General features: G+C 36.4%; 1 protein-coding gene and 1 long non-coding RNA gene across 2 annotated transcripts in view; one reads left to right on the forward strand and one right to left on the reverse strand.

The window, feature by feature from the left end:
* Window positions 1-18,901, forward strand: part of LOC113052723 (homeobox protein cut-like 2) — a 144,743-nt gene that overhangs the window by 115,977 nt on the left and 9,865 nt on the right. The window contains 13 exon segments of the mRNA XM_026217140.1: window positions 5,471-5,602; window positions 6,141-6,279; window positions 7,442-7,518; window positions 7,604-7,670; window positions 10,535-10,583; window positions 12,313-12,408; window positions 12,635-12,832; window positions 13,558-13,616; window positions 13,696-13,744; window positions 13,937-14,039; window positions 14,706-15,350; window positions 16,410-16,508; window positions 17,748-18,571. Of these exon segments, the coding sequence (XP_026072925.1) occupies window positions 5,471-5,602; window positions 6,141-6,279; window positions 7,442-7,518; window positions 7,604-7,670; window positions 10,535-10,583; window positions 12,313-12,408; window positions 12,635-12,832; window positions 13,558-13,616; window positions 13,696-13,744; window positions 13,937-14,039; window positions 14,706-15,350; window positions 16,410-16,508; window positions 17,748-18,571 (2,537 nt within the window).
* Window positions 12,740-16,644, reverse strand: LOC113052727 (uncharacterized). Its single transcript, XR_003277106.1, has 4 exons — window positions 16,568-16,644; window positions 16,375-16,471; window positions 13,669-13,765; window positions 12,740-12,824 (listed from the first exon to the last, which is right to left on the reverse strand). It is a non-coding gene; the product is annotated as an uncharacterized LOC113052727 (long non-coding RNA).

Here is an 18,901-nt window from a genome sequence, read left to right on the forward strand (position 1 = left end):
TAGTTTGGTGTTAGTGTTGTAAGAATGTATTAATGTGAAGAAGGAAGCTCTAATTACTCGTAAATTTGCATCTACTGTACGTCTTCACTTTAAAGTTCGTATTAATCCGACTGGAATGTAAATCATGGGGAATTTATGAGTTTTAAATCTTTATTAAGCGACACAGTGCGGTATTTTTGTTCTCTGAAGTATACGCTCGTAATAATTTGCCACTCATTTGTTTACTGTAAATAAAAAAGTTGCCTTATTATCAGTGATTCGTGGGAAACACTAGAGTTTCATACACTCAGAAATCTCCGCTGACGAGAGACACTTCTGAACGTTGAGCATCCACTCGATAGCCAAAAAGAGATGTGGTGCTTTCTGAGAGTGTGTGTGTGTATGAGGGGGAAAAAAACCCTTGAAGCGCAGCCTTGTAAATTAATTTGTTCGTGTTGTACGATGGGCGCACAGCTGGTCTCATTAGCATGCACACAACAAATAATTATAGCGAAGCTTTTTTGCAGTCGGCGCGAGGCTAATGGGCTTGCTGGGTTAATTATGTCAGAGCGTAATTACAGAGGGCCCAGAGAGACGTGCGATGCTCCCCGCTGCGCCCGCGCTGGCTAATGACGGTGTAGCGCTGACAGGGCCAAGACAGACCGCCCTGACACACCTGCTCACGTTGGCACACCGCGCCAACCCTGCGTGTCCGCCACCGCCACCGCCGCTGCGTACTTTAACCTGCTTTCTGCGTCTCGTCTTTAGGCCGAGGAGAGAAATCGATCATGCTTTTGTTAGATGGTGAGTTGGGGAAAGTTGCATCATGCACCGGGAGTTTAGGCCGTCGTTTTATCAGGTGTGAGCGAAGACAAAGCTGCATGAAAAGCATCTTAATTAGAGCAGAAAGCAGAAGACGAATAGCGGGTTTTTGTGGGACACAGTTGAGAAAATAGTTCATAAAAGGATCAAAACTCGAAGTGTTAAAACCAACACGAGCAGCAGTCCATCACAGCAATGAGACACAACAAGCTAAGAACTTCATCGAGAATCTAGTGCTCAGAAAGGAATTTACACTACTTCTCAAAAGTTTGGGGTTGGGAAGATTTTTCAGTGTTTTTGAAAGACGGCTCTTCTGCTCATTAAGGCTGCATTTGTTTGATCAAAAATACAGTAAAAATAGCAACGCTGTGAAATATTATTGCCATTTAAAAAAACTAAAAAGCAAACCAGGGTTTGCTGGTATTAGTGAACATGACCTGAAGCCAAACATCCAATCAAGCGTAATGAAGTTATGGAGAAATGAGAAAACGAGCAGTGTATTTACATGGACTGTAAAAGGACAGATTCATTAAAGCTAATCGGCGGTCTGTGATGTCCAAACCCAGCGCTGAGTGAACCACGGGCCTGAACGAGACTCGTCCTCCTTTACCTGCCATTAACACTTAATGTAATCAGGGAATGATTGCATCTGGTTTGATAGAATGTGTTTGACACTCTCTAATAGCCTCCGTAATCAACACAAATAAACTTTACAGCAAAAAGCAAACGGGAAAGAATGAATGTGACAGTTATTTTAGTAATGCAGCAGCAGCTTTTTAAGGGAAAACAAATTAAGATGAGACAACGACTGATTATCCAAGTTTTTCCTTTCTTGACGCCAGTAGATGCTTTTAAGTATTTAAGGTGACTTATACAAATCATTACCCTTTAGTAATAGAGATACCCAACTTTAAGAGATGTAGTTATTAAAAAAACAAGAATAATTTGGTGTATATATATATATATATATATATATATATATATATATATATATATATATATATATATATATACTGGGACAGTAAAAGGCAAAATTGCTGTGGTGTCAAAAAAACTGTAAATATGATTAAAAGATGAATATAAGACAAAAGTACAGAATGTCACATTCTATTACTGGCTGATTCAACACATAGATGTGTCCTGTTGCATTAATTGTTCAGATATTAAAAGCAGGGAATGCTGTGTTAGTTATATCCATTGCTTCTGCGTTCTGAGTCCTTTATTTGGTGACGACACACACAAAACTAGATGAAGACAAGGAGCCTACTTTGGGAGACAAGCAAGCAATCTAGATGTTAAAAGAAAATAAGAACTATGTCAAAAACAACGAGTGGAGAAATCAACAGTTGGAATGTCCTGAAACCACTTGAAACTACAGCAACCAACAAAGACCTGATCAGCTGAGAAAAACGATAGAAAAATCATAAAAGGTGTGAAAAATAACCCTAAAATAACTGTCTGTAAAATCACCAACAACCTCCAGAAAGCTGGAGTGATGGTCTGACAGTCTGCTGTCTGCTGGAGACTTCTACACAGCAAGATGCAGCAGCAAACATAGAAACGCAAGATTGGAGTTTGCAAAAAAGCACAAAGGTGTGTCAGAAGAGTCTTGGAACTGAGATTCATGGACAGATTATCTATTATAAGTGATGGGAAAGCAAACATGATCCTAAGCATACAACCTCTTCTGTGTAGTGGATTGCAACAGGACAATGACCCAAAACACCCTGTTAGTTGAGTCAAAGAGTTTATCAGGGCAAAGGAATGGAAGGCATGCAAGGGATTCGCAACTAAATATTAGCTTACATTTTTTTACATTTGCTTTAAGTTTTCAATTGTCCCAATACTTATGGTCACATCAGATAGGGGAATGATCTCTGGAAGTGCTGTGCTTTTTATTTGGTAAAACATGGCAACTGTTCCTGTGGCTCAGTGGTACAGCATTGCGTTAGCATCGCAAAAGGTTGTGGGTTCGATTCTTAGGGAACACACATACTGGTTAAAAAGAAATGTTCAGCCTAAATTAACTGTAAGTTGCCTGGATAAAAGCGTCTGGTAAATATATAAAAGTAAATGTAAACATGAATGTGTTGAAATAGCTAATAATAAAAAGTGACACACACACACACACACACATATATATATATATATATATATATATATATATATATATATATATATATATATATATATATATATATATATATATATATATATATATATATATGAGCTACTTGAATATTTTACTTTAAAATAATAGTATTTTTGTCATGGTAAAAATATAAAGACCTGTGGTGGTACTATGGTACATTGATTTTATAAGGTAATTCTTTTGTACTTTAAAATATATGTTAATTATGTTACTGTAAAATATACCATGGTACTGAAGTCTGCTTTCTAGAATATCATGGCATTATTGATGCATATGTCCAAAAAAACACATTATAGCTATGCAAACATGTCAGAAAACAAAAAAACTAATAAATAAATATGTTGTATATGTGCAAAAAAAAGGGGGGGGGGTTCTTTTGATTCTGTGTTATTGGTTTCTTTCTCTGGGAATTAAGCAGAAGCCACATGCAATGTGTCTGCGGTTTGATCAGCTCCCGCTTCAGTTTAAACCAGATGCATCCAGACATCATTCGGGCGCGCAAACACACTTTAATATCTACAGCGACTTCCATAATGTGATTTCCGCCGTCTCACAAATGCATCTAGTTTGCAGAGTTTCACTCCCAGCGTCTGATTGAGCAGCTCCGCTGGTTGCGTCGGAGAATAAAGCCTGAAGGGTTTGATCATTAGAACTTAAAAGAAAGGATTTGATGCACTGATTTAAGCCGTCATCTTTGTGTAAAAGGAGTTATACTACTCTTAAAAGCAGTGTCCCAAGTGACTGACGCAATATCCACTGTGCTTTTGTAACAAAGCACACACGTGCATGCGCTCTGCGGCTTTAAAGTCTCGCGGACTGTTTTTAACATCCTGATTTATTAAATACGCCGCTCTTTTGTTGCTCTCTCCTGTGCCCTCACGGCCTTCCCGTCTGGCCTCGATGTAGAGGGATGGAAAATCTGACTGGAAATATCTCCAGTGCTAGCAAGCCGGGAACCAGAGTGGATCTATCTGGGCTTGTGAAGCGAGAGCGGATCAGGACCCCTGTTGTGCCCAGAGAGCACAGGATGAAAGCCGCCACGGGTTGAAGTGGAAAGAGAAGCGATTTCCCCCGTCTTTTGGAGTTTTGAAAGACTTCTGCGTGTGTAGCTCCCCTCCCCATGTCAGTCGTGCTCCCATGAGCCTCCTCTCTCTCCGCGCCGGCTCAGGGAGTCACCTCCTTTACCAGGTACACAACAGGAGCACGGCTCCTCTCTGAGCCGCGCCGCGCTGAACTTTTTCAGGGGAAGAAAGGGAAGACGAAAGATTAAAAACAGCCCTGTGATGTGAAGAGCCGAGTCGTCTCCTGAGGATTCCTGGCATAATAATTTAAATGATCAAATGATCCAGAGGAGACTTGTTAGCGCAGAAACAGCCTCCTAGTTGGCCCCATGGGCCCCTCGCTGAGACACATGCATTGCAAAACAGCTCCTCTGTTGTGCTAAAGAATCTCACCTTATATATATATATATATATATATATATATATATACTATTTCTTTTTTTTTTTTTTGGTGACTTTTTATCCTCTTCTACTTTGTTGGATTTGTCTAGATAAGTATTTGTGAGCAAGTTAAGCAGCTGAGGTTGGTGGTTTTAGTGATATGGAGGGAATGTTTTGATTCGTTCTGATGTGGGAGATGGTGTTTTTAGTAACATTTTACAATAAGCTTTAAGTTGTTTACATGAACTAACACTGAATAACGTTTATTACTATTAATTAATCTTAATTTCAACACTTAACAGTACAGTATTAAAGCGTTAATATTATTTAATGGACCAGAGTTACTGTAAACTAACATAAAATAATAATAATAAATGCTGTAACAAATGAATGTCTCATTAGTTGATGCATTTAATTAATGGTAGCTACTGGGTTATTTTATTTTATGCGAACTAAGTGTTCAAAACATGTTTGTTTATTATCATTAATCACAGTTATTTTTTTTTATTGTAATTTTACAACAATGATTATCGTTATTGTTGTTTAGCATTGTATTAGTCAGTTAAATTAAATAATAACTGTAGAAAGTCTAAAGGTGTGTTCACATTTACCATTGTTCTGTAAAGTTTCACAAGCAAAGTCCAATAGGAAGCTGTGCGTTTGGGAGTTTCTTGTGAGGGCAAAAGAAGTTCCCCACACAGATTTTGTTTGCATTCAAAGGCTCATTTTCCAACTCCCCTTGAGTTAAACAGTTCAGTTTTACCATTTTCGAATAGATTCAGCTGATCTCTGGGTCTGACAGTAGTAATTATAGCTTAGCTTAGCATAGATCATTGAATCTGATTAGACCATTAGCATCTCGCTCAAAAATGACCAAAGAGTTTCTATGTTTTTCCTATTTAAAACTTGACTCTTCTATAGTAACATTGTGTTCTAAGACCGACGTAAAAATTAAAAGTTGCGATTTTCTAGGCCGTTATGGCTATGAGCTGTACTCTTTCTCAAATGTGACTGTGCACTAAATTTGCTTTGCCTCTATTTGTGTGTGTGTGTGTGTATGTGTGTGTGTGTGCAGATCCAGCTCCGCTGCTGCAGGCCACACAGGAGCGTCTGGCAGATCTTCAGCGTTCGGCTCCTGACGGTGACCCTCTGGTCACAGAAATCTCTGAGCACTGGAGAAAACACCTGGAGTGCCTTGACAAAGCAGGTCAGAGTCTAAAACACACCAGAAACTATCGCATACAGTATGCTCTTTCACCCACACACACATTGTTCTCTACACTGAAAAAAAAATGGTCTAGAAACAATTCTTAACTTTGAATTAAGCTGTACTATAAAATCCAATAATTATTTTAAAACTTAGAAAAATTAATTGTACAGTGTAACTGGATACTTTTAAATGACTTCTGATATAAATAAAATACATCAGATTGACCATAACCTACAACCCAACCCTAAACAAAAAACGTAATAAAATAAATATCTAATTCAATTATTATGAATATTTTTTTACTTTAAATCTGCCCTAAAAGAGTTTTTTTTTATCAACCAAAAAAATAAAAATAATAAAAAACCTAAATCTTTCGTTTACAAATGTCTTTACTGTCATGTTTGATCAATTTAATGCATCCCTGTTGAATAAATTAATTTCTTAAAAAAAAAAAAAAAAATGTGACTACTATTAGGTTGCACTTGTTATTCCAAAGAGAGACCGAACTGGTTACAATGTAATAAATTGTGTTTAGAACACACAGAGGAGGGGCCTGTAACCGTGGAGACGGGGGAGGCGTCGTCACAGCGGCCCCACATGATGTCACCAAACAGCACACAGAACGTCCAGGATGGAGACGCCCCACTCCAAAATCACCAGGACACACAGGAAGGGTACGTGACCCACAGGAAGGTTTGACGCAAACAAACTGCATACTATATGCTGTATATCTGTCTGTCTAGTTCAGTGAATGCTGTTCATTTGGTATAACGGTAATAATTATTTTATTAAAAAAAAGTATTTAGTATATATATTTCATTAAATTATCATTTTTAATAAAATTTTGTATACAAATATTAAGAATTGTGACTGATATGCACACAATTGAGTGCACATAAAGTCCTTATGGAATATTGCATAGCGAAATAATTTGTCTCATTCAAATGCATTGCATTATGGGCTACCACACTGAAAATTATATATTTATAAAAATATATATAAAATTATAATAGTAAGGAGATATTTGAATGATTTACTAATAAACTAGTGTTTTCTGAGTCTGTGTCACAAGGATGAAGTTGTTGATCCTGACTCGTCATCTCCTCATTAGACGCGCCTTTAAAGGGAAATGCATCCTTACAGATTATGATTATAATGAAAGAGATTTATTTTATTTCAATAAGTAGTAATTTAAAGCTTCATACAGATATATTGATCATGTCTGTGGCATGTTTTCGCTGAGTTTCGGTTCATTTTTGTACTCATGTTAAAGACGAGACGGCAGAAAACGCATCATGTTTTTTTTCTTTATTTTATAAAAGCACAACGTTTTGTTGATATTGTGAGTGCATACAAAAAAAAGAAGACCCTTTGCAGTTACGAATGATTAGCATCTCCACACAAACTATTGGATACAGTGCACATTTATCTAGGTTTAATGTTTAAATATTGTTATATGCTTGAACTATATATATATATATATATATATTTAACGAACAAAAAATGCTTTAAATGTTTTTCTAAATGAAAAAAAAAAACGAAACAAAATAAAATCACTTTGCTATTACATACAAACCTCAGCTTTGAATTGTGTACGATAATCAGATTATTTGTATGTGCATTGCATTATGGGATACTTCAACTCACACTGTGTACTCTGCTATATACAATACTTCACATTTTGAGATTTACAAGCTGTAGTATGCTACCATATTTATCTCTGAATTAGATGCTTATCAGAGTTTCCAGAGATCCATTCAAGGGCTTCAGAATTTGTCAGTGGGGGTTTGAGTCACTTCCTGTTCTGATCTCTCTGCTGTCTCACCGTTTCCACAGGGAGGAACATGAATCAGACGCTTCGCTGCCTGTCAGACTCGGCCAGGCTGAGGACCGGATCAAAGCGCTTCAGTCATGTAAGATCCGTATCAATCTGTGAGGTCATCTGAGGCTTGATAAGAGGTCAGAGGTCAATGATGGCACCGTTTCTCTGTTTCACAGCGCTGAACTCGGCCCGAACAGAGCTGCAGGAACTGAGGTGTAAATACGACAAAGAAATGGCGGAAAAGTAAGACTCTTATTTACTGTGTCCATATAAAGCTGGTGGTTGGTCCGTTTCTTTTCTTTTTATTTATTCTCTGATGTTCATTTCCTTTGAGCATCTCTCTTCTCTTCGTTTGCTTCTGTCAAGCACAGTGACTTCACACAAAATTAAACCTCCCTGATCTCAGTTAAGGGTTAAAGTTAGTTTCCTACCTGAACTGAGCTTTAACACACTACTTTGTTCATGCATTTCCAGCCAAACAATTGTCCAATATCCCTCATAAACCCTCAAACCAGACTAATCTGTTTATGTAGCGTTTTCTTTTTTTTTTTTTGAATTGGGTTTCTACAGTTTGCAGTAGATTTATAATGTACAAATGGTAATATTTTTTTAAATAAATATTAAGAATAATATATATTGAACTTAATTGTAATAGTTTTTTAATATATAATTTAATTCTTAATTCGTAATTATATCATTATATCAGCAATAATAATTGTTATATTATTTTCTGTAGATTTTTTGATTATTTTTAGATAATATTTAAAAGGATAAAATAAAATAAAAAATATATATATAAATCTAAATATAAGATATATATAATTGTGTTAGGTAAAAATTGTTAGCCTGAATGCACTGTAAGTCACTTTGGATAAAAGCGTCTGCTAAATGCATAAATTTATTTATTTTAATTTATTTTGATTTATTTAATTTAAATATATATATATATATACACACACCCACATACACACACTTAATATAAATTATTAAAATATAAAATAACATTAATAATATTAAATTAAATTAAATTATAAAATATAATATAAATACCAGTACTTAAAATATTTATATTTATAATATATTCATTAATTAATACCCCCCATTTTAATGCACCTAATTTTGTGGCCATATCCACACGCCTCTTTGATGATTGTTTTTTTTTTTTATTCAGTTCAGATTTTGTCTTAACATTTAAATCTAATTTGGAATGAACATTTTTCTGCAGATGTTTTGCCACAGTCGAGTGCATTGCATTATGGGATATGGCGTCTCACACAGTGTACAGTGTCACACAGTTATATTAACATTTATGTTTTTAGCGTATTATTTTAGCCGAGGCGACTTACAAAACAGGAACTTTCAGTCAAAGAGCCAACAATATTCACACGATCATAAAAAGCCAGGTTTAATAGTTAACTAGATTAGGAAGCAAGCTAGAGAAAAGAAGAAATGCACACATTTTTACATGCTGCAGAGTAGTATGCTACTGTATTCTAGTGTTAAATAAGATGTTAACGTGGTTTACTGTGTTTAACCATCCACTAAAACTATGCTTCAATAAATCTGGACCATTTCTGAAAGGTAGATAGATCAGATCAGATTAACACAAGATTTGAGTATCTGTTCAGTATCTGATATATTCTGGCTTGGTTCTCTGTCTGCAGTCGCTGATGATACGATTGCACTGACGATCTTGACTCAGACAGGCAGCAGACGGAGAAACTCAAAGGTGCTCTGAACGCTCCTCTCCTCAGACTACATTTCTCTGATTGTGCTCTTAAAGCAAATCTCGTCTAATTGAGAAGGCATCTTTGTTTAGCGCAACTTCGGAGACTCACATGTTTAATCAATCTTTCACTCCTCTTTATTCCGCTGCCTCTCCACCTTTTGAAAATCAACTCCCTGATGGCTGAGAGGAAACTGTTGAACTTCAAACAAACCTTATGAATAATCTCCCCGAGACGCTATTCAAATGAGAGTAGTCTGATTGTGCCGAGCGAGCGCGAGCGAGTGCGTGTGGGCATGTTGGGATCCGATGATGCTGAATGCAGTGCTAGATAAGATATGACTCACTCGACTCGAATGACAGCAAACCTTGCATTTTACTGACTTCAGTGACTTCCTTAAGAACTTCTGAACTTGTGTTCATTTATTTATTTCATCTGTTTGTGCTTTACGCCTTTTCTCTGGAGAAAAGGACACTCTTTAAGCAAAAGTATTTGCACCCCTGTAGCTCATTCTGTGTGTTTTCTGTATCATTTTTGCACTGTGACGTTACTTACTGTTTGTAGATTTGTGAGACTTAAGTGAGTTTAATTGCACAAATATATATATACACATATAAATATTTTTATATACATTTTTAGAAATATATACATTTTATTTAAATCAAAAGTGAAATAAAAACTTTACATATATAAACTCTGTATAACATTATATTATATAATATACAATTCTGTAAAATTCTGTATTCATTTAAAATAACTTTATTATTATCATAAAATATTAATTTATTATTATTAAAATCATATTATTAAACATTAATGATTAAACATTATAATTTAACACAATATATTATTTATATTCATAAACAAAACTATTTTTAGTTATTTAACTGTTTTAGTTAATAAAACTATTTAACTGTTTTATTCATGTTTTGAATTAGTTCTTATTTTAATAATTAAAATTTTTATGTTAATGTTTTTGTTATTTTTACAGTTATTTTATTTATTTATTTATTACATTTTTATTTCAGTTTTAGTTATTTTAATGCACCAAGTTAAAATAAATGGAAATTAGAAATATTGCCTTGGCAAATTGCTAATAGCTGAAATCAGTTTTGTTTTTTGTTTTGTTTTGTTTTGTTTTGTTTTGTTCATCAACCCTGCATCAAGATTATGTTATCTAGCTGATATATATATATGCTATTTAATACTTAATATAATTAACTACTTGTCTAAATGCTAGATTTATTTCTGATTTATTCCTTTGTACAGCGTGTCCCTTGGCGAGCTCCTTTCAGAACAACTTCCAAACTAAACATGACGCTCGCATGAATCTGTGTGTAATTGCATGTGAGCGTTTACCGTGTGGTTTGTATCTTCCAGAGTGGATCAGATGGGCGCGCTAATGGTGAACCTGGAGAAGGCCAACCAGGTGAGTGCGGTGCCCTCCTCTCAGCCTCTGATTGAGACGCCGCGTTGTGAAGATAATCACCTCGTAATCAAGCTTTGAGTTTAATTAGACGCCCCTGCAGCCCCTCTTCCTCCCCCAGCACCCTCCTCGTCCTCGCTCTCGCAGGCCCGTGATTAGCCAGCACTCTTTCCCATGGTGCCGTGCGAGCGGTGGAGGACAGGAGAGAGAGAGATGGATGCTGGGAGACCAGAGCGATGTGGAAAACGAGGAGGGCTGTTAGTTACCTCATTGCGCTGATTGCTTGCTTTTTTCCCCACTGTGATTTGCTTTTTTTCTCTTTGCCAGCAGCTCTTAGATAAATGATTCGAAAATGAGTCATTAATTAGCAGGCCGAGTGTGACAGAGCAGGTAAACAGTTTGAGAAGAAAGTGCCTGCGAGTAAACACGCGCCTCAGCAGAACGGAGCAAGCACACGCTCGCTCTCGCTGTTTTACCTGCGGATGCTGCATCTGTAAATCTTGTCTGATTGGGGTTTCGAGGGCGTTCTTGCTCCGTTCGGCCTGATTGTGCATTTGATTCTGGATCTCTGAGAACGTCTGGCCCTGATTTGTATTGATGCTCATACTGCAGTGTTTTACTGCAACCCATACTAAACCTAAACAGTATGCAATAAAAGTGGTGGAAAAAAAATACTTTCAGCTCCAGGGTTAACATAAACTACATCCCATAAAAATAAAAATATATATATATTTTTTTTCTTTTTGTCATTTGAAATAAATTTGAACTGAAATAAAATAAAATATGTATTACGTTTTATTAACTTATTTTGTGTTAACTATTTTACCTTGATGTACTAAAATAACTAAAACAGAAACTGAAACAAAATTTTATAGAATAAACTATACCAAGATATTTAATGACACCATAGAATTGTTAACATTTAAAAAAACAAAATATGAAAATGGAAAATACTAAAGTATTTTTAAATATTTTTTGTTACATTTAAAAAAAAAACAACAACAACAACAAAATGCTTATGACACCAGGGTTTTTATAATTAACTAAAACTACAAACGTTAAAAAATACCTATTAAGTTATTTGAAATCAAATAAATATTAACTTAAAAATAAAGGAAATTATTTCAAAAATGTATTTTAGTTTCTCATTTTAATTTAGTTTAAAAACTTTAAGTTAGTAAAAAAATGTATAATAAAAATGACAAGTCTAACCACTAAATTATACACATTTTATTAAAAATATATAAAAAGTACAAAAAATAAAAAAATCATAATATAAAAACAACACTACAGTCAGACATAAAAGTGGCCGAAAAACACAATTTTTGTTATTTGTATTAAAATAAATGTAAATAAAATAAGTTCAGTATGTGTTCAACTTGAAATATTACTACTGTAGCAATATCAAACTTATGTTTATAAAAATCTGAAAAGATTTGACATCAAAAAGACAAGTGAAGCACGAGCTGAAGGAGGACGTTTGTACAGTTACACTAAAATACCTTTAACTTGATAAAACTCTGTTAAACAGATGACAGATGTAGCAGATTGTGTTCAGCAGGTATATCACTAAACTTTAGATTGTTTTGATCGCCTTAGAAATGTTGTATATTGAAGTCTTCTCAAACTGTTATTTGATATGCTTTAAGAGTGGCACAAGTGGGGTCACTGCACACACAAGCGGGATGTTCAGCTCCTCTCAAGTTTTCCAAACTTGTGTGTTTGATGGCAGAGAGCGGGTCTGGCCCAGAGGGAGGTGGAGAAGCTGAAGGAGCAGCTCGCTGGCTCTTCTAAAGGGACCGGCCCATCAGAAGACAGACCCAAGGAGGTAAGAATGACTCTCTCTGTTAGATGAAAGCCGGCCGACTGCAAATTGCCACCTTAACACGTCCAATCTCCAGTGGGAGGAAACCATCAGACCACTGGAACCTCATTAGTGGCTCTTTTAGGCGCTGTGATTACAGGAAGCTAGAGAGCAGGAGCACGTTTTGAAGTTGAAAAGACGGTTTCATGTTGTCCCCGTCCCCCTGATCTCCTTTCATTTGTGGTCTCAGGAGAGGGAGCGCGAGGAGCGAGACGAGACCTCGCTGTCCCGGCTGGAGGCGGTGCTGTTCTCCAAGGACAGAGAGATCCTGCGACTGCTCGAGAGCGTCCAGAGACTCCAGTTCACCTTACAGGAAGTCCAGGACTCCTCGGCCAATCAGATCGCAGAGCTGAAGCGGCAGCTGGCCTATAAGTCAGAAGCTATAGAGGTGAGAGTGTGTTATTTTAGCCGTGTGGTCAGGATATTACTTGTACAGTTTAAAAGTATTTATTTACCGTAAGATCAGTTGTTTCAGTGGAACTCGATAATCACGGCAATGCACTTTTTCAAAGTATTTTGGGTTTGATTTGAATGTATTAGCATGTGTGAAAAGTATTCTCAGCTCCATTTGCATTGCATACAAAAATCTAGATATTCCATCACTTTTGGAATAATAGTGCAAAAACAGCATTAATAAACAAACTAATTAATATTTATAAATTAATATTTACCTAGTATGCATTCAGTTGATCAGAAGTGACATTAAAAACATTTATAATGCTGTTCTTTTGAACTTTCTATTCATCTGTGAATTCAGAAAAATAAAATGCATCTCAGATTTCACAAAAATATGAAGCAGCACAACTGATTTCAATATTGATAATAAACAGAAATGTTTCTTGAGCAGTAAATCATCATATAATTCTGATTTCTGAAGATCATGTGACACTGAAGACTGGAGGAATGATGCTGAAAATACAGCGCTGCATCACAGAAATAAATGACATTTTAAGATATATACACATAGAAAACAGTTATTTAAAAAAAAGAACTTTTGAGTAGCAGTGTATTTTTAAAGCATAATTTTGTTTTATAAGAAACCTAACAAATCGGATTTAGCCTGACTGTAATAATTTATAGATGACCCGTAATTAACATCTGGTGTCTTCACAGACTCTGGAGGCCAAGCTTCAGTCTCAGATGGATTATGAAGAGATCAAAACTGAACTCAGGTGAGTTTCTGCAGGAACACATGCTATAAAGATGATGTACGATGATGCTTACGTTAACGTATCGTCGTGTCTTCTTCAGCATCCTGAAAGCCATGAAACTGGCATCAGCCAACGGAAGTTCATCCCAGGTGAGTGAAGCAAACGTTCTCCTGCAGGAATATATAAGAGTCCTGCGTTATATCGATGTATGTACGGTCACAGACCCTCTCAGATTAAAGACAAATAAAGTTCTCCACGATAAACAGTTGCCTGCATCTGAATGTAGATCTGCATCAATCTTGAGAGTGTGTGTGTGTGTGTGTGTGTGTGTGTGTGTGCAGGAATCAGCCAAAGGCTCCGCTGAGGCTCTGCTGCTGGACAAAGACGCCTTTCTGTCCTCTCACAGATTTCTTGTGGATAAAGTCAGAGCGTTACACAACAGCGGTAAAGATGTGTCCGTTTACATTCATCAAGTGTCACTCACTGAACATTGCACTTCCGTCTTTGAAGAACCTTGGATATTAAACAAAAATCATTAAAAAAAAATTTTTGTTACTCGAAATGTTAACTGAAAATAAAAATGTAATTGATTTCAGCTAGCTGCAAAAGCAAAATCAAGTTTATCCTGATGTAGTAAAAAAAAATAAACTAAAACTGAAATACAAATGAATAACACAATATAGACATATTTTAAAAAAATAATAAATAGAAAAACATTAAAGACGAAAAACAAATCATGGTAAAGAGTACTATGGTAATGCAACTACAGTTTGCATTTTCTGCATGCTGTTTAATAATGTTTTATATTGTTTTTTTTATTTTATTTTCTGTTTTATTTATTAATAATAATTCATTAATAATGCATTCTTAAATCAAATTAAATTAAATCAAAATCCTAATTTAAAATAGAACATTAATTCTAATTAAATTGAATGATGATATTAAAATTAAATGTTACAAATATTTTGTTAATAATGCTAAACTGTAGAATATTTTAGATTTTTAAATGTTTCAAATATTTGGTCACATCAGCAGTATTGGATATCCAGTCGGAGTTTACACATAACTGTCGATTTGATCAAATAAACGTATGTTTCCTCTCTGTCGTAGACGAGGGTCACTCTGAGGACTCCAGTAAGGATGTGAGTCGCCCGGTGGGCTCGTATTCCTCTCCTCCAGGAACTTTGCCCTTGGATGGCCTCTCTTCCTCCAGCCCAGGACCGCCCATCACTGACACGCCTTCCTCCGCCCATGAAATGCCCCGCCCCTTCTCAGTGTCACCCTTCTCTGGCGAGAAACTTCCCGGAGATCAGCTCCTGCAGAAGCAGCTCCTGTCTCCGCTCTTCAAGAAAGACGGCAGCTCCATCATGGCGTTCCCCACCGCCCTCTACGCCGCCAAAGCGGCCCTCATGTCAGCCAATCAGAACGCCTCAATGCCGGTCACCATTGAGACAGGCATGCCAAGTGACCAATCAGAGAGCGGAAGCTCAGGGGGAGGAGACGAAGACCAGGTGGACACGGCAGATATTGCTTTTCAGGTCAAAGAGCAGCTGCTGAAACACAACATCGGTCAGCGTGTGTTCGGTCACTACGTGCTGGGCCTCTCGCAGGGCTCCGTCAGCGAGATCCTGGCTCGCCCCAAACCCTGGAGGAAGCTCACCGTCAAGGGCAAAGAGCCTTTCATCAAAATGAAGCAGTTCCTGTCGGACGAGCAGAACATCCTGGCGTTACGCACCATCCAGGTTCGCCAGCGAGGTGAGTGGTCAGAGAAACTGGAGGAATATATATATATATATATATATATACATATATATATATATATATATATATATATATATATATATATATATTAGTTAGGCCAACCTGAAATATATAATAAATTCATATGCATTTAAACAAATATTTATATTAATAAATTATTGATGTTTTTCATCAGAATAAAGCAATTAATGATTCAAATAAAACATTTCATAAAATGATTAAAATTAAATATTATATATATTATATATTAAATATTAAATAATATTATATATTATTTTATAATGTGTGTATATATATATATATACACATACACACATTATAAAAATAATCCTGACATGATTGAACAAATGGAAATACGGTGTAACATTTTATGAGGTTTAATGTTTAATAAAGCTGTATTGATAACCTATATTTATTTATTTATTTAATATATGAAAGTGTTTTTGTTGGATGCATTTGGTGAATTTACGTTTATGTCAAGCAGAAGATCTTCTTGGAGCAGCATCCTTATTTAACCAGTCAGATTTCAGAGTAAGGATTAATGTTGATTTACAGGAAATACAACAATAATGCATGAATTTAAATAACCACAGACTCAATAATTCTGATACACAATATCATCTTCATGGTAAAAATATATAAAATAACAACCAATATTATCCACCTGCTATTTCCTTCTGATCTGATTCCACATTATAGAAGTTCAGTGGTCTGTGAATTGTGTTTCATGTCTTTCACGTCTGACATCCTGAAGATGTCTCCTCCCGCTAAACCCCACCGAACCGTTTCAGACCCCCAGAGAGAACTAGTCCGGTTTCCTGTACAAGCGTTTCTGCCGCTGTATTAGCGTGCAGCTTCCGCGCTCATTCCCAAACCCTGCACTTGTTGTGATGCTCTCTTTCTGGGTTTTGAAAGTGAAGCGTTCTCGTGTTAGCGCACCCTCACTTGATGCCAGCTTCTCAAAGGCAGCTATTGATCTAGCAATCAAACGCAAGCTCTGATCAGCCGGCCCACTCACCTCACCTCCTCTCTCTCCTTTACCCTCTCCGACAGGGAGCATCACTCCTCGCATCCGAACTCCTGAAACTGGGTCAGATGATGCCATCAAGAACATTCTAGAGCAGGCCAAGAAGGAGATCCAGTCACAAAGAGGTGGGTACAAAGACACTTTCTGATCTACACAACAACACACAGCTTTCATCTGCGCATACCTGACTCTTACAGGTTTGATTTGCATAATAGAATGTCTGATGTCTGTTGGAATCTTCTACTCGTTGTTAAAAATTACTTAACTTCACTGCAAAACAAAAAAAAGGGATCTGAGGAGCCAAATTATGTGACTAGACAGTATATCCTGAATTCAATGTATTTTTATTGTAACATTAATATAGATAGAACATAAATACAGCTTACATGTTTATGTAAACCTAGCTACAACAACATGAGGTATACGTATACTAAAATTAAATAATTCCTTTTAAAATAATTGCCAAAAAATGTTCTATAGAATTATATTCCCTTACTGTCTTATGTAATTTTTTTTCTCTATGGTAAATTTATCTTGTTTATTAAAGGATGTTGAGATATAATGACAAAAATACAGATAAAAAAAAAATATATATATATTTTATATATATATATATTTAAAGATATTATGAGAAAATATATTCTCTTAATATCTTGCGCAATTTTGCTGCTCAAGTATATTTATCTTGTTTATCGACAAAAATAATTTTGCAGTGAGTAGGTGCAAGCAATTACAAAATTATGGGTTGAATATGCTAGTAAAAAACACACTGCTAATAACAAGTCTGTCTGCTCTATTTAATTGTTAATAAAACACTGTAAATAATAATAAATATTTTTATATTAAATATTTAAAATATTGTTTTATTATTGTATCATATTATGAAATACAGAGTATTAATACAAATAAATACTTTTAATGTTATAAATATATAGTATTCATAATATTTGTATAATAATTAAATATTTAAAATATTTATTTTGTTATTGTATTATCAAATAAAAAATATATTGTAACATTTTTACTATTATATAAATCTTTAATGTTCATTCAGAATTACATTTATACATTATTTTATTGTTTTGTTTAATAATTTTAATACAAAATATTTACACATACATACTAGTGCTAGTTATTTTATAATAATAAAATATTTATTTTATATTTATTTTTTTCAATATAAATAAAAACATAAACTATTACATATTTAATATAAATTTATAATTTCTTTATATATTAATATCAAAATGATTTATTATTTTATTTATTACAATAATTTTAACTTTTTAAAGAAGCCATGTCACGTTAAAACTACTTCTGACTAGCAATGCAAACTTGCGTTCGGATCTGTTTGTGTTGCACAGGTGATTGTAAGTCGTCTTTGGGCTGTTCATCAGGACGTAACAGCTCTGGAGGAAGCAGCAGTTCTGACGAAACCATCAAGAGCATCCTGGAGCAGGCTCGTCGAGAGATGCAGGCGCAGCAGCAGGCCCTGCTGGAGATGGAGGTGTGCAGCCGGGCGTCCTCCAGCGAGCGTCTCGCCCTGCAGGATCCAGCCAAGGGACAGCTGACCCCCACGCCGCCCTTCATCAAACAGGAAGAGGGTGTGTCCGTACCAACGTGTGTCTCCAATCCCACCGGCAGCCCTCAGACGCCTCTGAGCGTCCTGTCTCCAGCCGCCTTCGTCCAAAACATCATCCGTAAGGTGAAGTCGGAGATCGGCGAAGCTGGCACGTATTTCGACCAGCACTGGTCCACCGAGCGCGGTGCGGTCGTGATGATGGGTGGCACCTCTCACCCGTTCACCTCCGTGTCTCCGTCGCTCTCCTCCTCCTCGTCCACAGGACTTTCGTCCATGCCTCGTCCCTGGCCGCGGATGGAGAACGGAGACTGCCCTGCAAACGGCGAGGAAGCGTCTGCGCCGGAGGACGAGCCCGTGTTGGGACGGCCGCTGGAGATCAAGGTGGAGCCGGACGCCTCGGTCAGCGGCGAGTCGCCCGGTGGAGGAGGACGGGTGTCGTATTACCCCACCTACATCCCCCGAACCCTGAAGCCCACCGTCCCGCCGCTGACCCCGGAGCAGTACGAGATGTACATGTACCGTGAGGTGGACACCCTCGAACTCACCCGGCAGGTGAAGGAAAAACTGGCCAAGAACGGGATCTGCCAGAGGATCTTCGGAGAGAAGGTGGGGTTATAAAAACAAAGTCCAACAAGCCAAAATTACAAAATGGGAAAACATGCTCAGTGCAAAAACAAATGTCATCGGTGTTGCAGTAGACTATATATAGAGAAGTATGTACCTTACTGTGTCTAAAGAAAGTCAACTCAATATACCCAGTAGCGTGGAGCATCAATATTAAAGCCTGGATGATAAATCGATGCACAATTGATTCGTGGATCGATTGTGAGATTTTCAGGACGCATCACGATTCCTCTGGAATCGATTCTGAGATCAGTTTTTAACAGCAGATGGCGCTCTAATCTAGTTTTCATCTGCACACTCAAATGCTCATGA

The sequence above is a fragment of the Carassius auratus genome, chromosome 33 (genome assembly GCF_003368295.1).
Source record: "Carassius auratus strain Wakin chromosome 33, ASM336829v1, whole genome shotgun sequence".
In the NCBI taxonomy this organism is placed as follows: domain Eukaryota; kingdom Metazoa; phylum Chordata; class Actinopteri; order Cypriniformes; family Cyprinidae; genus Carassius; species Carassius auratus.